Here is a 23,993-nt window from a genome sequence, read left to right as displayed (position 1 = left end):
GAGGGGGGGGGGTCAAAAATCGTCCAAAATCGCGTGACGTCATTTATGGACGGCCCCTTGGCAGGGCCAGACCAAATTATTTCTCGGGCCTTATACGGCCCGCGGGTTGACGTTCCCCACCCCTGTACTAAATAGACCTGAGAACTTCAACATAATACTGACGTCACATTGAATCACCGCTTTGAGCAACATCAGAGTGGCTTCGGAAGAGTGGACAAGAAGCGCCACCTTGAGCTTTTTCATCGCAGGTGACACGAATCGGTGGTAATTCATTATAATTATAGAGCAGAGTAGGAAAAGCTGACCAATATATGAACAAACACTTAAATGTGACTATCGTTTTAGTGGAAAAAGAACGGATATTACACAGTAACATGATAACAAATGTATGTCAATAGCTTCAAAAAGTCAAAGAGTCTCCACTTGTTCGCCATCATTGTCAACGCGTGCCTGGAATCGTCTCCAGGTGGTCTCCAGAGCCCGGAGGCACATTTCTTGTGGTATTGTTGCAAATTCTCAGACGCGAACTCGGTGGTCACCTCGGGCGCCAAGTTAAGTGGGACATCAAATTCGAGGAAAAAAAACTACAAAATATACAAATAAAATAATGAAGATGTCATTATTTCAATTCCCATGTGCGTACAGAGGGGATATGAATTATAATTAATTTCTCAACATTTCTGAGAATGTTTTGGATGGACAGACGGAATGACGGGCGGACAAACCGAATAAGTATGCCCCTGTTTAAAAAACAAATACGTTTAAAAAAACATAAACGGAACATATGGTCAAAATGTTTCCCAGTTTACCAAAAACCTCAGCCTAGATCTGCCCTTAGGGGTGGGCGGGCGCCGATTTTGTAGTGTGCCAGTTGCTGGAAGCTCGTCTCGAGCCGCCTCTGCCCCGGAATGAGCCCAATATCGTCAGAATTCAGAAGCTAAGCCAGTTTCTTGAATGAGCGACCACGATGCATAAAACAGGTGCTATAGGCCGCTGCGGGGCGATGTTGTGAGCAGCAGAGGGCAGCGGAGTAAAATCCAGCGTTGTGGTGTACTTCCATGCTCCCCCGTCTCGGCCCCACATCTGCCTGGAGCAAGCCTTGGGGTGGTGCAGTAATTATCACACTTGCGCTATGAACCCCCAACAATCTGAGAAAGATTTCCAGCCGTGGATCAAATGTAATCGGTGATTTCTGCAACGTAACGCATCTGCGTGGAGGTTTCAGTTGTTACAGTATTCTCCTGTATGCATGTGCTTTTTTCCGAGTACTCTGCTCCCCCCCCCCACAAGCCATTCATGGCACCGAAATGTTCAATCATTCCAATGGAGCACCCGCCTGAACAATAGCCTTCAGACTCAATCAGACGTTCCTGGATAAGCACAGGACATTATTAATACCGGATTGTGTCAAGTACACATCCAATAACCAACGTTAGTGTTTAAAATAGCTCATGATTTCATAAACAATAATTAGTTGATAATTTGACCTCCTTTGCCAGTACCAATATATAAGAATAGGGTTTCCCCCTTTTTTCTGCCAACAAAACTGAAACCTTTTTACGAGGAATCATGTCTGCATTAATCACAATACTTGTGGTCAAATGGCAAAGGCGGTCTAATGATGTAGATGCTCATCCCGAGCCCTTTTTACTTTGATATTGCATTGTCTTTGAGCTGTACGCCTTTTGGCGTCATCTGGTCTCGCACCAATTGAGGCCAGGCTCAAAGGAAAGCCGTCTCTAGTGTGGACCAATCAGTTTCAAGGACAATGCATATATTATCAGTGTTTTTTGTTTGCTTTTTGACCACAAGTATTGTGGTTAATGCAGACATGATTCCTCGTAAAAAGGTTTCAGTTTTGTTGCCAGAAAAAAGGGGGAAAACCTTATTCTTATAGTTGATAATTGGGTAGCAAAGAAATTATGTAAACAATAAAACTAAGCTATTCATAACATATCATACTTTATTATTTAAGCAAAGCGAGCCATGAACTTAATCACAGTTTTGACAAGGCAAATACTGCCCCCTGCCGATAATCTTTTGTAGTGATAATTAACACAATGGACGTCTCTCAGAATAACATATTCCTGCGGAATATGGGTTGCTCGGTCAATGGCCAGGGTCAACGGCGGCGTGGTGTATTCCGCAAATATGCCCGACTGTGAAGGCGGGCACAAGCCGGCGTGAGTAGGTTAAACGTTGAGTTTTATAAGGGCACCACGGGGTGACCAGCCCCTCCCCACCCAGCCCCACCCCTCCCACCCCCCACCCAGCCCCACCCTCCCCACTCAGCCCCTCCCCATCCTCCCCACCCAGCCCCTCCCTACCCTCCTCTCCCCACCCAGCCCCACCCTCCCTACCCACCCCCTCCCCACCCAGCCCCTCCCTCCCCACCCAGCCCCTCCCTCCCCACCCAGCCCCTCCCTGCACGACGGACGGACGGACACAATAATCCCCTGTGGGCTGGTGTAACCAGGAGGTTCCTACCAGTATAAGTAATTCTGTACGTATATAAAAATCATTATATGGAGGGACATATCTGAGAGCATCGGTGTCTCCACGTATTAATGCAATATAACATGCGTTAGTCCATCAGCTTATTGACTTTCCAGACCAATGTTATCAAGTGGCATTTAAGCAGGCATGTTCTGGACCGGTTCTGGCCGTGTGGGTCTCATCAACAGTCCGGAGTGTAATCGAAATTCCGCCAGAATGTCAGATGTTATTGGCAAGCGCACTCAATATGAAATGTGACACCCCTTTAAATGCACAAAAACACCGCCATACACCAACACTTTGCGTTGCTTTGGAGCATTACTGGGGGGTCACTTAAAATGGGTTAAACCTCTGGCAGAAATGTTCATTCGCGGCAATGGATGACTAGTCTGCGGTAGATGGACAGGAAGGGTGAATATGGGATTTGTATGCGTAAAAGTAGGTAGAAGTGACCTAAAAGCTGAAGACACGAGATCATGGGCGAGATTGTGTTCGGGGTGGAGATTGTAGTGGTTGGCGCTGCAGAGTGTAGCGACAGAGCTGGAAAGTTGGGGTTGCAATAAAAGGTTTCATTGGACAATCATATGAACAAATGAGGTCAGTAAAACAACAGTGTCAACAAATGAGTTGAATATCACGTGTAGAGTATGCGAATTCTCAAATGATAACTTAGCATTAAACGCCTCCATAAAATCGAATCAATATTTATCCGATCCCCCCCCCCTTTCCCCTCCCCTCCCCGTTCCTGTCAACGTAATCGGGGCAGCTCCCCTCCTCACTCTCCTGTTAGGACCAACTCCATTCGCCGCATCAAAGCCCAACACGCCAATCAAACTGTCTTCTCATCTTGCCACCGCGCTCCCAACTGACCTCAGCTCTCAACTAAAAATATTTTTAAAAAACTTTTTTTACCAGACATTTGTGACGATGTCTGACGAGGGGGGGGGGGGTGAGAAATGTGACGTCACATCAAAATGCGCAACTTTAAATAAATATGGACAACACGTTCTACTTAATTAAATATACTTTTTGATAAATGTTTTCTCCTACAACATCAGAGTGCAGCGGCACATTAAATACGCACTAGAAAGACAATAGTTTAAAGCGATTTGAAGAATGTTTTATTTTTGGGGGGGGAGGCAAAGCTTTGTGACGTCATATTTGAGGGGGGTCTGACTTTTTGTGACGCCGTGTGACGAGGGGAGTGGGGTCAAAAATCGTCTAAAATCGCGTGACGTCATTTATGGACGGCCTCTAGGTCAACTCAGCCTCAAATTAGTATCTTGTCCGATGTGTAAACATTAGGGAGACAAAGAGGGTCGGGCGTAGGGTTGCCACTTCCCCCAATAGTCTGTTAAGGCTATACGGGGGATCTTTGTCTTTGTCCGCGAGTGAGGAGCATATCAACAATTACATCATCATTACACTTACATCACCCCCTCCCCGGCCGTTCAACTCATTCTTGAACGCAGAGCCACGTTACAACAATACTTGCCACATGTTTATAATCTGTCCTCAATGATCTATGGTTGGTAATCACTTAATGGGGTTTCACAGCATGAGCACACAATGGCTTTAAACTGCACTCGCCCTCAGTGGCGTAGTTCCGACATCATCAACTTAGGGGTGCGACAATCGGTAAGGTGGGGACCCCAATATTGTGATTTGTCTCGCACGGTCGCACCCGTGAGGCTTGTTTTTTCCTCACCACATCATCGTTACGCTCACGGTCTCGAAAATGTAACGCTGCAGCGGCGCTCAGTCGTCGCAAAAATAAGCGTTGTTGTTGTTCTATTACACTGTTGTTGAAACATATACAGGAACTCTTCTACTTACGAACGAGTTAGGTTCCAGACGTCTGTTTGTAAGTCGATTTGTTCGTAAGGCCAACTTTACTCCTGTCGATTCCAAACGTGTTGTACGGCGTGTACACTCAACACGGGGAATGGCTTTGACAGTTGTATAATCTCCTGTAGATGGAGATGCCGCTGGTTCTTCATGTTTTCCAAATGTAGATGCCACCGCCGCCATCTATTACGACATACGGGACAGGTTTGTTCGTATCTTTGAATGTTCGTAAGTCGAGTGTTCGTAAGTTGAGGAGTTAATGTATCATGGGAGTTGTCCAGGGGGTCCCGAATTCGTCGCTTTGGCCACCAGGATGGAGGGGGTACTAGGCACCCCTGCCCCCACACTCGTTACGCGACTGCTAACCGTGCTTGCAATATTAAAGGACCCAGAGTGTGCTGGTTGAACATTGTTAGGCTTTAACATTGCGGTGTTTGTATCCGCATGTTCAGATCCTAGGGTTAAACACACAGTAGCAGTTGTAATTGTAATAATGTATGGTCCAGTAAAAGTCAGAGCACACTATTTACAGGCCAAACAAACAGTGTTGTATTGTCAATTAACCCAGGTTGCTCTCTGTGTAGACACACACATTGCGTGTACACACAGGGGTGCCACGGTGGTGAGATGTTTACTACTTCTCCCCGTGGTCGCGTGTATTTTTTCTTGCTCCTCGAGTTTTTCCCTCCACATTTAGAAACACGCGTTTAGAGCTTTAAGCTGCATTAGGCTGCTATTTCCACGTGATAAGCCACTCATTTGTGGTAAGATCACTTCTGAAAAGAGATCTATAGCTCAGTGGGCCTTATTTGATGAATGGAATATTGAACAAAATTGAATAAGTCACTCCCAACTCCTTCTAGCCACCTTCTGTACCAGCGTGGACGGCACCCTCATGTTCACCTTCTGAAGCGCTCGCACATCACCGTGGCATGCGCGATGACCACCACAACCATGTGACTTTTCTTTCGTGTTGTGCGCGGTGCTTTTAGCGCCACAGCGCGTGCATTTGTAGCGTTAAATTTAATTTGTTTACTGGTGACTGTGTATTTCATATCGAAATCGCCTCCAGTGCTGCTGTTGCTGCTGACGGCATAAAAGTTGTTTAAAAGTAAAAAGTCTAGCCACTTCTTTTATCCTCTTCTTCGTCCTTTCTGGAACTTTCCTGACTCTCCGCCAATCCCCTTTCGTGTCTCCAAACCATTTACCAACCGGTAAAATACAAACATAGTTTAGTTTCAAAGTTTAATTGGTTGTTACTGCATTGGTCAGACATCCGAAAGAGACCAGTTTTCAAAGTGCAAACCTAGTAAACATGGAATATTGGCTCACTTTTGGCATGTTAACTGGATGGCTATAGTTCACCAAAACTACATTTATTGACTGTGTGCCCACTTCACTTGGCCTGAAAAGTGTACCTAGCCTGGCACAAGCTCTGTGGTGCCGTCAACGTGACTAAGTGATGAATGGCTGTTGTTAATCTTGTGTGTTGACTTAAAGCTTTCGTGACTGCAGGAATTCATAGTCTTGGGTCTTTCAGTAAAGTCACGTAGATAGGTTCAAATAAATGTTTTTTGGTTATTTTATTTGAACCTATCAACGTGACTTTACCGAAAGACCCAAGAATATGAACATCTGCTCACACTTATTAAGGACCTTCATTATAGTGGGCAGGCCAAGAGTCAGAGGAATTTTTGTACACCTTGGGGTGCGACAGGAAAGTTCTATGGCCCCTACACGATTTAACATCTTGAATAGCCATGTAGTTCAATTCGCTTCCCATGGATGTATCGGTGGAATCTCCACCTGGTACAGATACATTGGGAGGCTGATTGATGCCTGTGTGCGGTCAAAGGATGCCTCCATATTGGTCAACCATATTATGTATGCGGATGATCTGGTAATTGCTGTCCACTCTGAGAAGTAGTTGGATATGCTACTAATGAACCTGGAACATGCTACTAAGATATGGGGTATTACCATGAGCACCACAAAAACATAGCACCTGCCTGGGTATTTTATCTCATCGAATGCCCCCTCCACCCTCGATTAGTAATTCGATAGTTGTGCAGAAGTTCCTGTACCTAGGCAGTGTGCTTATAATCAGCCCCTGTTTGACAGCCGAGGTCTCTCTCCGAATCAGTCATACATTTTCATCAGCTGTGTAGCTCACTGGTATATCGTTCCACACGAAGCTCCAGGTCTTTTCCGCCAGTCATGCCCTCCCTTCTCTATGCATGCGGAACGTGAACCCCTCTGAAGGAGCATCCGTGCCAGGTTGAAACATTCAGGCTTAGCTGCCAATAGTCCATCCTGGTTTGTGTGAGGAGCTCACAAATCTTTTAACAATCTGGACAATTACCATAGGTGAGCTCCTTCGGCAGGAAAGCCTTTGTTGACTGGGTCTCTGACAATTTATGGCCACATTATTGTGGCTTCGAAGTCTTTGGTGTCTCGTTAATCTTTGAAGCACATATTAACAAGATATTTTAGAGCTTCCTTTATTTGCTCTTATATAGCCTGGCTACGCCCCCATCCTTTCAACATTGGACACTGAGAAGCTGGTTCGTACATTTTATTTCTGTCGTATTGAATTTTGTTATTTGCCGTTTTTTCCGGCATCCCCACTTCAACTGTTAATTCGCCTAAACCGCGGCTGTCCGAATTCTTACGCGCGGCACGCCTGTTGCTGAACGTACGAACTCCTGTGCTTGCATCTCTCGATCTTTTTTGGCTGCCGGTCGGGTTTCGAGTAGAGTTTCAAGATTCTTCTCCTCACCCACAAGGCTCTCAATTGCTCCCTCACACATATATACAGCGCCTCCTCCTTGTCCCATATGTTGCAACGAGAGAGTAGTACTTCGGTCTTCTGAGTCTGGCCTGTTGTGTGTGCCGAGGTCGCGTCTCTGTACGATGATGGGTGACCGGGCCTTTGTCTCGTGTGGTCCTTAGGCTGTGGAATTCACGTCCACCACACCTTCGCTTCGCTCCCTCCCTCACTCGTATTGAAATAGATTTTTTTGTCTATTACTTGAATCCTTTGTTTTGTAGGGTTGGGTTATTTTGGACAGCGCCTCTTAATCTTTTGGTGAAAGACGCTTTAGAAGTGTAAATTATTATTGTTATTGTTAGCCCGCAGGCCCAACCATCGAATTCCCAAGCAGCTTCTGTTTGGCCGGATAGATGGGGGGTGGGGGGGGGTCGAAACGAGCGTGGCTGAGCTAGAGAAGGGGTGAGATGATGCGGTCCAGGAGGATGTGAAGCCGAGTGGACTTGCCGGTGACTGGTAACAGTGGCGTCAAGACAGGCCTCTGTGGAGGAGCCTGGTGACGGACGACGCTACTGGGCAGCGGGGGGCAGAGGAGCGACGCTCACGATGAGCGGAGCGCCGGGCGGCTTAAACACAGCAAAGTAAAGCCGTTGCTTCTATACACCTTTCTTTTGTGCCGCCTGGCTAGTTGTGAGTTGAAATGCGTCTCAGGAGCAAACTCTTCTGGGGTTGACAAAATGAGTACCGTTTTGGGGAAATCAAAAGTAGTCATCTTGAGAATACACTCAGTCCCAGTCATTTAAAAAATGCAACATTTACACTACTGCCTGATCAGGCTTCTGAGCATGAGATGAGTGGCTGCCCATCATTCTCGTCAAGGAGCATAAACCATCATCACGCGAACTCCAGCCATCCTCGCACCAGCGACTTTTGGCTAGCCATTAACAAAGAAGGTCATTGCATTGCGCGCTTTCAGATGTGTTTCTGTGGCCGTCTGGGACGCTCTTCTCTCCGATATTAGGAAGCTAATTTCTTTAGAACTGCTTTTTATGTTAAGTTTGTTGTCATTCCCCCGCACCTCCGATTAGCACGGTTGGCTACGTACGGTGCAAAAGAAGCTCAACATACATACATCACTCAATTTAACAAGAAACAAGTTAGATTTTTTTACAACCTTTAGATTCTAGGCTGAGACTCACAAGACCAAGGCTGAGGTGGAGACAAGTGTCAAGGCCGGTTCCCTCCAGCCAACTTCTGGGACAGACGCCATACCCCTGAGGCCAAGTACGAGAGCTTGGGGGAAATGTCCTCGAGGTGAAGGACTGTGCTCAAAGATCCAAAACTGCTTTCTATGATTATAACGTCCCCATATATGCCCTGATGCATTGTTTTTCGTTTGACCCTCGGGTATTTGAGCGAGACACTTATGCATGTTTGGATGTTGTTGGATACATTTTTAATTATTGACATGAGAGTTGCCGCCTATTCCACAGACCAAACCAGGACATATTTATTATCAGCCTAGGTCAGGGTTTGGAAAACTTGCGGCTGCCGTAGCCAGATGCGGCTGCCGATTGAGGGCAGCCGTTAAAAAACTAAAAAAATCTTAAACGTAATTTAACGCAAAGATAATAAGCACCTTAGACAATGACAGGGAGTGGGTCAAAATTTACAACAGTCAAACTGTTATTGTTAAGGAATAACTAAGGGGGGAGGGGAACTAAATTTCCGCAATGTATTCCATCACCTATTCTGTTTATTTAAGTCAGAATTAGTTTGTCATCAGCTGTGTACCTGCTGCTGTGTTTGTGTACAAATAGTTCTCTGCGTGCGAGGTGGCTCTGGAACAATTTTGGTGAAAGACAAAAATAAATAACTCTCCTTCTTCTTTGAAAGGTTGCCAACCCCTGTTCTCGGTCTATCAAAACTGTGGCAGTATACTGTTCTGGAATTCAGCGCAAAACTACGTACCATTTCTTGGTAAATCACTGCCACCCGAACACAGATGCCAATTTCTGGGCTCTCCAGGTCAAACCCTCAAGGTGAGGTCAAAGCCGGACATTTGGCAACCCTAATTCAGGTGAAATATATTTGCTGACATGTGCAACATGAAGTCAGATATTATTAAATTGTAACATAGCTTAGTGAAGCTGAGATTAAAATATCTGATGAATAAACAACATTCCCCTTCATACATGTAAAACATATGGGTACACGACTCACACGTTTTAGTCTATTGTCAGTTGCGTGGTTAAGTTCTCTGGGGAAAATCAACAACGGTGCTTTTCAAGCAAGTCATGTAAACATCACAAAATCTGCCAAGTGTTCTCAATAAATGGTCCAATGTGTGGTGTAGAATTTCCAAAGATGCTAGTCACTAAGCAGGTTTTTACTTCCTCATCCATTGCAGTGGGGCAAACACTCTTCTGTAAAAGGTATAAGCGCAGCCCTGCAATGGCTTGCTCTTGCCATTTGGAGGTGGAACGGTCTCCACTTGAGGAAGCAGTAGAGTGCGCCTTAGAAAAAAATTTTTCCTACTTTTCCTTTTCTACACTGGCCAGATGTTCCATATGAAGAGGTGGGAGAAACCACAATCTACCTCACCACGAGCAACCTGCTGATCGATGTCTTAACTGTGGTGTGTTCATTTATACTTCTGGGTGGACCGATGCGGGCAGATGTAAGACACAAGTACATTGTTGCCACAGCCTCGTCGGGAGATTGAACCGACCACCACTGGATTACCAGTCCAGCCCAGTGCGGGAGTCATCGTGCAACAGCAGCATCCGGCATGGAGCCTGAGAAAAAAACATCTCTGTTTGTCATCACTTTGTAAAAAAAAAAGGTGCAGCAGGTTCAAAAAGTTTAAAATTATCTAAAAATGTATCTGCGGTTTAGAGATGTAATGAGGGTTTGTAAAACAGCTCATAGCATGAAATACCATTTTGACAATAGTTGCATTTTATTAACAAAACCGCAGAAAGGATGAGGATCACAATAATCCATGGTTAATCAGCTGCTGGATGAAGGCCTCTCCAAGACACCACACCTTAACGATCCTACGATGTAACAATCCACTTAGCACCTGCACACAAACTGATTATCATTGCATTACCATGACATCATATTGCCATAACCAAGAATAGAATACGTGTACAATCATTCGGTATAAACTTGACTTTACATACATTTTATGTGAAAATGGGAGCCATGAAAAGATGGGCGAGCATTTCATCGAGAATGCCAACAGGCCGACATAATTTTCTGGGAAATTAGATGACCACGCAAACCGCATTTGACTGGCGTGTGTGGGAAGGTTTTTAAAAATATTCTGTAATAATGTAGTTTTCATGCCAGGATGATTTGAGAAAACAGTACAAGGACTCTGAATATTCGACTTATGAACTTTCATAAATACAAACAAACGTGTCCGTATGTCAAGTAGATGCCACATGAAGAACCAGTGACATCTACATCTGCAGAACATGAAGAACCAGTGGCATTTACGGGAGATTATGCAACGTTTAAAGCCATTATCCGTGTTGAGTGTACATGCCGTACAACATGCTTGGAATCGACAGGAGTAAAGTTAGACTTACGAACAAATCGACTTACGAACATACCTCTACAGGGACTCCTCTACTTACGAACAGATTCTTAAGTAGAGGAGTCCATGTAGAGGAAAGAAGTTAAATAAAACAAGTGCGTGTGAGGGTCTGTCTTGGAAAATTCCTCCTGAATGGAGGGTATTCTTTGCAGTGGTGGTTGGATGCCTGTAACCCAGCACTGTAGAGGTGAAGGGTGGGTATTGAAGTGCCATACAACTGGGTTGCCAAGAGAAGGTGGCACACCAAAAATGTGAACTCCACTTGCTCCATCTGTATGCGATAGAGCAATGGTTCTTAACCTTTGCTGCAGCCTTGCACCCATTTGGTTCTCAATCGTAAAATAAACTCCTTAAAAAAAGTTTTTTCTAAAACAACTTCGTTTAAATCACGGTCGAGAAATACGTCAATGGCGCCTGAGGCACGCGGCGCCTGCGTTTTGTGCGAGCCGATTCCACAGTTTAGGGACCGCGGCGTTTTTGACCTACACACAAAAATATAGAATTAATAAGGCGTCCATACAAAAATTGTAATTGCTTGAAAGGAGGCAATTAATTGATGAATTGATGCCGATTTTCACACAGGCGTGCATTGTCACCGGATCTGAGTACGTGTGCAAAATTTTGAATTGATTTGACAGCAGGAATTCAACTTTTGATTACAATATTTGACCACGACAAACGAGTGAAGTTAAATAAAACCGTTGAAAAATGTACAATGTTAATAAACACATAGGTTTGATGAAACATGGTAGTTGTACTTACGTGCTTAATTTGTGTTTTCGATTATTTACCTTAATTTAGGAGCTTTCGCGACTGCAGGAATTATTCTTTGGTTCTTTTCGGTTAAGTCACGTCTAAAAATAAAATAATAAATTAAAATAACATATTACGACGTTTCGATTGCAACACAAGCAATCATCATCAGGTATAAAAGAAATAGCAACAAAAATCTAACTAGATGCTTGTATGTCTGTCTATAGTTTTCTAGTTAGATTTTTGTTGCTATTTCTTTTATACCTGATGATGATTGCTTGTGTTGCAATCGAAACGTCGTAATGTTATTTTAATTTATTATTTTATTTTTAGACGTGACTTAACCGAAAAGAACCAAAGGATTATTTACCTTCTAAAAAAAAATCTGGCCATGTCTCGCAACACCAGAGAGGGCATCTCGCACCTCCAGGGGGTGCGTGCACCCCAGGTTAAGAACCACTGCGATAGAGCATTGCACCCTCGCATGTGCGGGGTTTCTCTGCATGCTCTGATCTTTTTCCACATGTAAACACTCATTAATTGACTGATTACGCCTTAATATATAGAGGATCACAGAGCTTGGGGTGAAGGGGGGAGAGGATTTTGGCAGTGGCTCATTGCCTGGATGCTTGCCTGTGGTTCCTTTTGCCTCTCGAGTCGTTCTCTTGAAGTGCGAGTGATGCACAAATGGAAAATCGAAAACTTTCCAGCAGTGTGCGACTGTGATCATCTACAGCAGAGCACGCACAACGTATAACGACGCAATGTCCGATCCACAACTACGAAGGAGACATCAATAACGTTCCTGGACATCGCTTAAAGTCACGCAAGCCCTTTTGGACCGATGCAGTTAGCCTTCATCAATGCGAGTTCAATCCCAATGAATCTCGGAGAGCTGAATGGAGTTCAAAATAACTCACAAACACCTTGTGAAAGGCCTAATGCAGAATATCCCTGGGTTTTATCTTCCACGAAGCTCATGGTCCACCCTAAACCACATCCATTGCACAAACCATGACAGATGCGGATACCCGATGCACAAATGGAAAATTTAAAACTGCCCTGTGTGCGGCTGTGGTTATCCTGAACAGACCACGTATAACGTATGACGACACAATGCCCCGATACGCAAATACGAAGGAGACATCATCACAGCGATGCACTCCGCTGCTGCTGACGCGGTTATCTGGTCTTGACCACCTGAATGTGAAATTGTAGTTGTTGTCGCTGCATCTACATCGGCAGCCATACGAAAGAAGAAGAGTGTGAGTGAATGCTGTGCGGTGTGTTACAAGGTTCAATTATTGGTATTGTCATTGAGCCACCTTGACCGAATTTGCTCCAAAGATACCTACGAGCGCAGGTAAATAGATGGCGAGAGTCGCGCTCGAGACAAAGCCAAGGTCACCTTTAATTTCTGAATGTTTATTTAGCCCTTTCTCTCACAATTTCACGGGGCAAATATTCAAGGAAGGCAGAAGAAGAGGTGGGTGGGTGATGTGGTGCGATCGGACCACGGTGGCCCGAGAAGCAGAAAGAGAGACGGCGCAGGACAGGGCAGCGTGGAGATGGTTGGCAAGGACAGCGGACCAGCCCACGTGAATGGGACAGACGCGTGGAAGAAGAAGCAATATTCAAGTCAAGGTAAAACAAGCAACTTTGGACGTGTAAGCTGTTTATTCGGGTTAGGCCATGTAATGATTTCACCAAAATCGTGTCATTAAGACCCTCTACTGCCCGAGCCAGCCAAACAAAATTCAACCTGGCAATTGATTAATTGATTAACGTGGCAATTGTTTAACCTGACAATTTGTATTGTTTTAGCTCACGGGTAAGCTGAAGAACAATTCTTACAACGAACTTCTCGCAATTAAATACGACGTTTCGTTTGCAAATATGTCAAATAACTTCAACATAAGACTCAGGAAGTTAGGATAACAGTCCAGACAGTCAGAATAACGGTGTTACAAGATAATGAAACAGGAGTAACCAATCCGATTTAAACAATATGTTAACGTGACAAATTAATGTATGTAATTGGTCATCATTTATTAGGGACAGTGACTAACATTATATGCATTATATATATAATAACTACTAGTGAATATACTAGCCCACAAGAGGATAGCATTGTTTTGCTCAGTGTCCGGTTCTATTTACCTTTACAACACTTTGCACTCCTATCGCGGTTTTGCATTGTTTGTTGTTTTAACGTCCTGACCCGCCTCCTTACTGGACACATGTGAAAAGAGCTTTATAGCTCACCGGATTTCTCCAGTATAAAATAACAATTCTAATTATGATGATACTCATACTCTGTGGTTCTTTCGGTAAAGTCACGTAGGTATAACATTTATTTTATTTTATACTTACAAAATTATAAATTTTATACCTACGTGACTTTACCGAAAGAACCAAAGAGCAGAGGTGTGGACTCGAGTCATGTGACTTGGACTCGAGTCAGACTCGAGTCATGAATTTGATGACTTGCGACTCGACTTGGACTTGCATAACAATGACTTTGTCCCACCTATGAGATGTGGACTCGAGTCATGTGACTTGGACTCGAGTCAGACTCGAGTCATGAATTTGATGACTTGCGACTCGACTTGGACTTGCATAACAATGACTTTGTCCCACCTCTGCCAAAGAGTATGGATCACTGCAATCACGAAAACTTCAAATCGAGATTGATGATGAGACTTCTCTGTGCGCGGGGGGGGGGGCATGATCAATGGGCGTGCTTATCATTCAAGGCGTGGCCACGCGTTGGCTCCCAATAATGCGATTGGTCCAATAAGACGAGGGGGCGGGGCGGTGAGGTGTTTGTAGGCGGGGCAACGAGCCCCCTCCCCCTTCTCGCACGTCACTTGGCGTGGCACCGCTTCAGGGGACCCACAACCGCGTGGAGCTTCCAGGCAGCTGCGGCTCGCTGCCTCCTGTGCAAGGTGGGTGAGTGAATGAATGGGGACTTCTTCTGCCATTGTGAGTGCCACTCTGCCTGTGGTTGATTTGGAGGGAAATACAACATGGGGAAAGGGCTCTTCATCCGACAGTGGATTGATCATGTCTGTTATTGATGACGGAATAAAAAGCGTTAACTCGAAGGACGCATTTGCGCTGAATGCTGTTCGATACGCGCTTTAAACTTCTGCAAATGTTAAGAATAAACAACTTTAAACTGATTGTTAAAGGGTTAGGCCCGCGGTATATCCCCGGTGAAATTTACTTGGGAGTGACTTTAATATTGATTTCTTAAATATTTAAACTTATAAAATTGAAAGCCGTCATCATAGGATTCTAAATTTAACTTTCAAGTATTTTATTTAATTGAAGCTTCAATCGCGTCTCAGACAGTCCAGGGACGTATGTATGTATGTTGGACTTGTTTTGCACTGTATGTATCCTACCCTGCTAATTAATCGGAGGTGCCTGAAGACAGAGGTGTTAGAAGTAGGGTCATTAATTTAAACGTCGCCTACTACATGCTTTGATTTCTTCTGCAGAGGGCAGTGCTATTGGCGAATGTGTTATTTGTGTATTGTCTTTGCGGATCACTGCAACTTAAGTTGCGTAGGTTCTTTGTATTGAATTTTCGTCCAACATGACTAAGGGTATTACATTGCTTAGACGTGTATTTGGGTCCTTAATACTGTGTGCGAGTCTGCGTCTCGTGTATTTGTACGTGCCCGGTCACAATCAACATCTTTAGTGTTGAGTTTAACTGTCCGTCTCGTGGGTTAAAAAAAATAAACTTGATAATCCACAAGATTTTAATTGTACAGAAAGTAGACTTTTATTTTGGTTTAGAGTAGGTGGTTTTTTAAAGGATTAAAGAAAAAATTAGCTGCAGTACCGTGTTGCGACCGTCTGTAGGGAGATGCTGCAGAGAAACACTCGCTCAGAAGTGGAGTGTAAATTAGTCCAGTAAGAAAAGTAGTCAGTCCAACAACAACCAATTAAACCATCTAAATATATATACAGAGTATGGGTTGGCATTTTCCCAGTCCTGTACACATTTCGATTATAAATAAATCATGAATAGTTTGCATAAGCAGAGTGAAGCTGGCCCAAACGAATGCCCCTGAACTGCCAAGTGCTCATCCATATAAGCAAGGTGATCCCTCTATCTTCGACATGACACGAAATATGAGCGTTATTGTGGAGCATTTAACAATGTTTAACTAGCCAGAAATACGCGTCCTTCACGTATCTGCCCCTCCCCATCAGCCACACAACTATTTTATACTGGTAGGAACCTCCTGGTTACACCAGCCCACAGGGGATTATTGTGTCCGTCTGTCGTGCATCCAAAAATGGGAGGGGTGGGGCTGGGTGGAGACGGGAGGGTGGGGAGGGTGGGGCTGGGTGGGGGGTGGGAGGGGTGGGGCTGGGTGGGGAGGGGCTGGTCACACCGTGGTGCCCTTATAAAACTCAACGTTTAACCTACCGCCGGCTTGTGCCCGCCCTCACAGTCGGCCATATTTGCGGAATACACCACGCCGCCGTTGACCCTGGCCATTGACCGAGCAACCCAACGTTCCTACCAGCTCCCTCCGCAGGAATGTGTTTTATATTTTTAAATCCTTTATATTAAGTTCACTTGCTTGCTTGCGCGCTTACGACCGTGCAAATCTTTCGGTCGTTTTTTAACCCACTTCCCGTGATCCAATCGAGCTGACATTTTGCACACAGACTCGTTGTGCGTGACAATTTATTTTCGTGAAAAAAAAATCCATATCTTTACACTTTTTAGGAATTGTTTTTTTATATTTAATTACCAATTGCTTAATGGTGGCAGGCAATCATCTGACCCATAGGTGGCAGCCATCTCAAGCCAGAGGACGAGAGGACTCTAGCAGCCACGCATATAAAGGATTTATAGTGAAAAACTTTGTTTTTACGGGTTCATTTTACCAGGTAAGGCCCACTGAACTATGTAGCTCTCTGTGGTGCCAAGGCCTCGCAGCCACTCTGCAAGTGCCACGACCTGGCCCCCACACTGAGTACACACACGCAGCGCACACACGTAGTGTCCTGGTGGGGGATTTCCTGGCACAACGGGTTTTAATCCGAAGGGTCCCTATGAGGAAAGTCCCACGGTTTCCCGGTGCCAGGGGATTGGCCGACCCTCGCAGGACAAGTTACAATGCGATGCCCCTGAGTTGGCTTAATAGTGTATGGGCGCAAAAAGTTTTACCGGGCCAGCCACAATGAATCCTTCACGACATCGGGAGAAGCTGCCGTTGAATAAGCGAGAAGGGCAGACCATGAGATCAGGGAATCCCAGCGCCATGACCCCCCTCCCCCGACCCCCATACCGAATACACACTCGCAGAGTGGGCGCTAGCGTGGGGGGCCCTGTCACTCGGTCGGTGGGGGCCCGGCGGGAGCCAACCGACACGGTGGAATGGGGAGCGGAACGGGCGGACGTCGCGCTCCACCTGCCTAGCGAGGGCGGTGGGGTGGACGTCGGGCCCCACATCTCTTTCGGAAACGACCTGGCCACAAATGATAGCTCAATGAAGTGGCTTATCAGGTGAAAAATTATAGCAGCCAAATACTCTAATCACACGTTGATTCTAAGCGTGGAGGGAAAAACCGGAGGACTCGGAGATAAATCCACATGACCACGGAGAGAGAGACATGAAAACTACAAATATATAAGAGTCAGGGTGGGTTTCAAACCCATGGCCTCTTGTATACTAGGCGATGTAGTTAACATCTCGCTTCCGTGGCGCCCTACACGTATTTTACACCGGCAGACCCTAGACTCTGCTGGTACAGATGCTGGTTGTTGACACTGGTCGAGGATTTTCTCGTGTTGAACCTATACTGGTGAAATTATGCTCTCTCAGAAGACTGTGTTGCTGATGGGATGTGTAAAAAAACACTTTTATTTCCGTTGACAGATATGTGAAGGAAAGTGTATTGTCTAATGATTTATTTGGTACATTTTAAAAGTGGGGTTTTGCTGTTCAGCTTTTGTGGATAACCTGATTATGCATTTAATGCCTTTCTGCTGGTTCCATCAGCTGACAACATTTACAACAAGAATTCCTCTAATTACACTGTAGGGATAAACGCAATTTTATTTTAAGTCTTTTTTTTATTAGAAGAAATACTGTAAATCACCACTTGCAACTGGGAAACAATGGCCAAATCAAAGTGACCTCGCTTAAAACAATGAGCAGCAATCGCTTCTATTGGTGGCACTGAGCCCAGGAGTAGACATTCTATATTCCCACTGTGGGGGAGCTCACATTTGCTTAAGATGATCAATGTTTACCTATGGATGAGAGAAACCCCACATTAGAGACATAATTTGACTGTTAAGAAAGTAAGTAGGCTTGGGAAGGAACATGACCCTATAAGTATAAAGGATGACTGCCTGCGTCACGGTGGAGAGATGCTATGTTCCACGCCTGGTATGCAGAAGTTTCTCTTTGGTTCTTTCGGTAAAGTCACGTAGAAAGAAAACATAAATTAAATAATAGCATCCGACGTTTCTATTGCAACGCAAGCAATCATCATCAGGTAAAAATGAAAGAGAGAACAAACCTAGTAAACTTAGAAATAGAATGCAATACAACACAGAGAGTCGGCTAACATAACAGTCAACACCTGACCTGCAGAAGGTCGCTCGTGGGTTCGTTCCCCGACCCTGACGCTTTTATATTTGGAGTTTGAATGCTCACTCCGTGGCCGCGTTGATTTTTTTTCACCGGGTCCTCCAGTTTTCCCCTCCACATTTAGAAACATGCATTGAGATTATTTTGCTACTATAAATTTCCACATGATGAGCCACTTTGTTGAGCTGTCATTTGTGGCCAGGTCGCTTCTGAAAAATAAGTAAATACCTGAGTAGGCTTTACTTGGTAAGATTACAAATAGTTTAGTTTAATTTGTATATTATTAAGTGATTTTTTTTCCACCTTTCATGTACTTTGCACTCCTATCGTGTTTTTGTATTGTTTTCTGAACTGCCCCTACTGGACATCAGTGAAAATAGCTTTATAGCTCATCGGATTTCTCCAGTATGAATACATATTCTGATTATTCTTTGGTTCTATCGGTTTAGTCATGTAGACAGAAAAATAATAATAATAAAATAAACTGAATAAAAATTAAAATTCTAAAAATTTAATAAAATACAAAATGTATAAATACACTAATGTAGACTGTAGCCTGCTTCTTAATTGGAGTGAGTGTACTGGCAGTCTATAATGTAGACTGCAGCCTGGTTCTTAACATCGGTGAGTGTACTGGCAATCTATAATGTGGACTGTAGCCTGGTTATTAAGTTTGGTGAGTGTACTGACAGGGCTTGATGTGGGACGGCAGTTACATGTATCTTTTGAGCAATCATTGGAAGGACGTTATTAACCAGGTCAAGCCTTAACTGGTTGTTGATGTTTCCATCCTACCTGCCATTGTCAGTAGTTATTTCCGACTCTCTGAGTTATGTTACCAATTTACATTACCAAGTTTAATGTCTTTACATAAACGGGCTAAATGTCTCACTAACAAAGCCAACGTTGCCCCTTTCCCTCAAAGTGGCGGTGGCTCTCGTTTTTTAGCAGACTATAACTGGCTGTGATGTTGTGGTGTGTGTCTCTCTCTGTGTGTCTCTCTACATGTGTCTCTCTCTCTGTGTCTCTCTGTGTCTATCTCTGTGTATCTCTCTGTGCGTGGGTGTGCCTCTCGGTGTGTGTCTCTCTCTCCTTCCCTCCATGTGGTGTTGTCCCCCGTTTGTTTCCCCCGTTTGTTTCCCTCGTTTTCTAACGAGCTGGATGTCTCACTAGCACAGCCACCATTGCATTGGTTCGTTTACGTTGACATGCTAATCTCTCACAATACAATGGCCACCCCCCACAGCCACATTTACTAACACAGCCACCGTTAACTGTGTTAGTAAATGGCGGCTTGCTATTCTTTTCCACCTCCATGTGGCCACTGCGCTGTTAGAGCTCTCGCCGAGCTTCAAATTTCTTACATTGACATACTAATCTCACACAATACAACGGTGACCCCCCCACAGCTCCGTAGTAACTCCCCCACATTGTGATTAGCTGCCCCGCCCATCTCTAAACCATTTGTAAACAGCTCTTTGATTGGTGTAGACCTCCTGCAGGTTATGGTGACCTCTCCAACATTAACATTAGCTGCCCCGCCCATCTCTAAACCTTTATAAAACAACCTGCCTCGGCAGATTTCCCCCACTTTTTTCACCTGAAGACGATTGCTTGTGTTGCAATTGAAACGTCGTGATATTGTTATTATTTTAATTATTTTTTCTATCTACGTGGCTTTACTGAAAGACCCAAAGAATATTTAGCTTTTTTTTGTTTTCAACTGAGTTGAACGTTTGACCAGAAAAGCCTTGTGATTTGTTTGGTGAATTTAGCATAGTTTGGTCGTAGTAAGAAAATTATACGAAGATATATATCATCGCCCCCCAATAGGCAGACTCGTGCCCCTGTATGCAGGCCAGCGGCCTCCAAGTACAGAAAATGCATTTAAAATCTGACAGGCAGCAATTGTCTTAGTATCCGAAACGGTGTACGTCAAAAGATCAAGTATTCGCGCGTGTCTGAGTAAGATCGCAACTCTGGGTGCACAACGGTGGGTGTTGGAGGTTACATCATGGCCACCATGATGTCATTGCTGCATGCGCTTCAGCCGCTTTGTGGCTGAGTTAAGTGTGTTTTATTAATTCTCTACGTAGGCTTTCATGGTCAAAGGTATGATTCATCATTTGGGTATTATGAGTCATTTTTGGTTTCGTTTGGGTTAGGCCAGGGGTCAGTAATCAAAACAAGAAGAAGAGTTATTTTTACATTTTGAGACCTCCTTTGCCAGTAGCAAGATATAGTAATAGGGTTTTACCCTTTTATCTGGCAACAAAGCTGACACCTTTTTGCAAGGGATCATATTGCATTAACCACAACACTTGTGGTTAAAATGCAAACAAAAAGAAAAATCTGATAATGTATGCACTGTCCTTGAAATTGATTGGTCCACACCTGAGACAGCATTTCTTAGAGCCCAGTCTCACATGGTGTTGGTCCAGATGACGCCAAAAGGTGCACAACTCAAAGACAATGCAAATAAACTTCTATTTTAAGGGCCACAATGCATGTGAACACAAGACGGTGGTCCTTAATAAATAACGTCACGAAGCAGAACTTAAACAGCCGCATGCGGCCCCAGAGCCGTAGGCTGCAAACCCCTGGGCTAGGCTGTGTAAAAATGTGCGATGTAAACCGGTGTTCTGAAGCAGTAAGAGATGTGGCACGTTTGATTAAAGTGACACTTTTAATAATTGGTTGTTGTCGGGCGGGTCGAACCCAAAAATAAACCAATTGTGAATAATGGCATTTATGTTTATTATATTTAGAATGAATGTAAACGTTGTCAATGTGGTGTGGTTATTCATTTAAATCATCAACGTTATTTTTTTTTTACTTTGACAATCGACGTAATAGTGGTCTCGACAACACCTAGATGTGTGCTTTTGCAATTGTGGCACCTAAACTCTGGAACTCGTTGGCATTCGAGGTCAGGACTGCCGAGACACTTTACAAATCTTCAAATTTCGACTAAAAATGTCTGTTTAAAATAGCTTTCTCTCTCTTTAGTTATTTTCAAACGTCTTTCTCACATCTTATTTCCTTGGTTGATGTTAAACTATTTCTGCCTTTTCATGCATAGCACCCTGAAAAACAATTGTTTAAGGGTACAGATGAATTTAAATTTGTATTAATAATTATGATTCTCTGCTAACTTACACAAATCTTATGCGTAACTCCCATATGGAATTGGCGTTAGGACACGTCTGGACTTACGTAATTTCTCGAATTCCGTAAGTGGGCCATCCTGTACTTCACCCACAGGTGCTGTCACATTGTGCCTGCAGGGACAGCTGCCGCCTGGGGTGCACTATCACGTGTTTGAGATGCGATATACGGTGCTCTTGAGATGCCTCGGCATATAAGGCGTTACATCAACATCAAGTCATTATCAGTGTTCTTCTTTAGGCACCTTGGTGTGTTGATTTCCATTACATCTTCTTTTCAAGAATCATAAAACCGTCATCATGCAAACTCCGATCATCCTCACAGCGGCTTTTGGCTACCATCGAACAAAGACGCAGTCACCGCATCGCGGGCTTTCAGATGCACTTCTGCAGCTGTCTGGAACGCTCTTCCTACCGATATTAGGAAGTCACTGGGAGCTACGCACTTTTAAATCATCTAGATTGGCAAACTAATGTCTTAAGAACTGCTTTTTGTGTTTAGTTTGTCATGCTTCCTCCGCACCTCCTCTTAGCACGGTTGGCTACGTATGGTGCGAAAGAAGTTCATCATACGTACATACATGCATCATATTCAGCCTTTCAAAAGCACGCCAATATGCTTTTGCCTGCCTCTTTATTGCTTTGTAAGAATGGTTAATGCAGATATGATTCCTTGTAAAAGGTTTAAGTTTGGTGTTTTAACATCTTAACACCTGTTTTGTTGCCAGAAAAAAAGGGAAAACTTATTCTCATATTTTGATGCTGGCAAAGGAGGTCCCATGATATGTATACCTGTTAAGAGTGGTTATAATGGCTGTTAAGAAAGTGGCGTGGCCTTTGGCAGGTCAGATCGTCGGAAGGGATGATGGCTGCTGCCGAAACTACCGCCAAAGTGCCAGACAAAGTAGGGAACACATCTGAGAAGGACATCCACGATGGAGATGGAGCGATGAAATCGGATTACGCGCCGGAGGACTCGCTTGCACGGGGTAATTAACCCCATCGGAAATGGGGTTCGTTGGTAATATTAAATTTATGGATGTATGTGCGCGTGTTGGGCGCCCCAGTGCGGTAATCTTGGGATTTAACATAATAACTGATAAACATGCATTTCCAGGAGCAACCATGGAGGTGGAAGAAAGTAAGTGCCATGATTAAAAAAGAGCTCTTTAATCGGAAAAGCGTCTTAAGTTGCAGCATGGAGTTCTAAGCCATTGAGCAAATTTATCCAAAATTAACCCACTTCACAACGGTGGGCTGCTGCTTGCCTGTTGCACAAGGAGAGATGGAAGAGCAGCATACTTGTAATTACTGTGGGAGACAGGAAGAGCGACGTGTGACTATATGGATCATTGACCCTTAAGAATAGTAAGTGGGCCTGTGGCAGGACATGTCGTCGCCAACCACAGGGACCACGCCTCGCTATCCACCATAGCTCGGGGCAGTAGAAATAGTCTTGGCATTGGTCCTGATACATGGTATGAAACAATTTCGTTACCTCAATACACAAGAATGCTAAAGTCTCTCATGATAGTCATGTTTAAGGGACTTATGATGATGATAACGATTGGAACCTCATTTGCCAGCAACAAAATATGATAATTGTTTTTTTACCCTTTTATCTGGCAACAAAACTGACACCTTTTTTACAAGGAGTCATGTTTGCATTGACCACAATACCTGCAGTCGGAATGCAATGTTAGACCAGATGACGCCAAAAGCGCGCCTTTTGGCGTCATCTGGTCCAACACCATGTGAGACTAGGTTCTAAAGAAAGCTGTCTCGGGTGTGGACCAATCAATTTCAAGGACAGTGCATACATTATCAGAGTTATGTTTTTTGTTTGCATTCCAGCTGCAGGTATTGTGATCAATGCAAACATGACTCCTTGTAAAAAAGGTGTCAGTTTTGTTGCCAGATAAAAGGTTAAAAAAACAATTATAATGATGATAACGATTAATAGAATAATGCATCACGATTTCATTTGAATCATGATCATGAATTCACAATCTTTTGCAAAGTAATCTAAATGGATGCTATCGATGAGGGTGACGGGTTATCATTGCTGATGGGGGAATTTGTTTGCCATTGTTGGTTCTGCCTATTGTCAGTGCGCTGGTTTTCCGCAAATTGTGTTTTGGGCGTCACCGAGAGCCATTTGAGCCGGTCTATGGTCACACATTTCAGTCGGCTCAAAATAATGTTTTTAAAGGTTTGGTTCTGGTTAACCGTTTGTGAAAACCGGTTTGAACTGGTTTAAATTAGCATATCTTTCTCCCGAGTAGCCTGCAATGTAGCATCAGACTACGTGGGAGAGCAGTTGTGCAAATATGCGTGGTAGCTTACATTGCAGACTCCATGGGAGAGGTCTACTTGGCAAAAAAAAGTTCCACTCGCAAATTTGAATGCGCGGTGTTGCATGCGATGTGGAGATAACGTAGGATACAATTTTCATTTATAAGAGTCGAAACGTGACCGCATCTCAGGGCACCGTGCAAATAGTACGAACGTGCATGGAGATAATTTAAAGTGTCAAACTTTTTATTGGAGGGGAGGGGGGATGAGGCGTGGAACGCCCCAGGTGAGGACAATGATGGAACAGCTTTTGAAAAGGCGAGACTAGAATAGTTTCATAAAGTTACATACTAAAGGCGGCGGTGGCGGTGGAGAACAAGACAAAGAAGAAGACTAAGAAGACGAAGAAGCTGGACTGGAACGTG

The 23,993-nt window shown here is 44.1% G+C and overlaps 1 protein-coding gene across 4 annotated transcripts in view; it reads left to right on the top strand.

Moving 5' to 3' along the window:
- Window positions 1-14,358: 14,358 nt before the first annotated feature.
- The window catches only part of ATP13A4 (ATPase 13A4), a 73,288-nt gene continuing 63,653 nt past the window's right edge, over window positions 14,359-23,993 (top strand). For 2 of the 4 annotated variants that reach the window (XM_078869540.1, XM_078869543.1), the window contains exon 1: window positions 14,386-14,459. In XM_078869540.1, coding sequence (XP_078725666.1) covers window positions 14,435-14,459 — 25 coding nt within the window. In that variant the 5' untranslated portion in view covers window positions 14,386-14,434. Of the gene's footprint in view, window positions 14,460-23,993 lie in introns of all 4 variants that reach the window. The other 2 variants (XM_078869541.1, XM_078869542.1) reach the window with 2 other exon arrangements.

This window comes from Lampetra fluviatilis, chromosome 28 (genome assembly GCF_964198595.1).
Source record: "Lampetra fluviatilis chromosome 28, kcLamFluv1.1, whole genome shotgun sequence".
In the NCBI taxonomy this organism is placed as follows: Eukaryota; Metazoa; Chordata; class Hyperoartia; order Petromyzontiformes; family Petromyzontidae; genus Lampetra; species Lampetra fluviatilis.
Note: the sequence above shows the minus strand (reverse complement) of the source record. Positions and strands in the feature narration are given on the sequence as shown.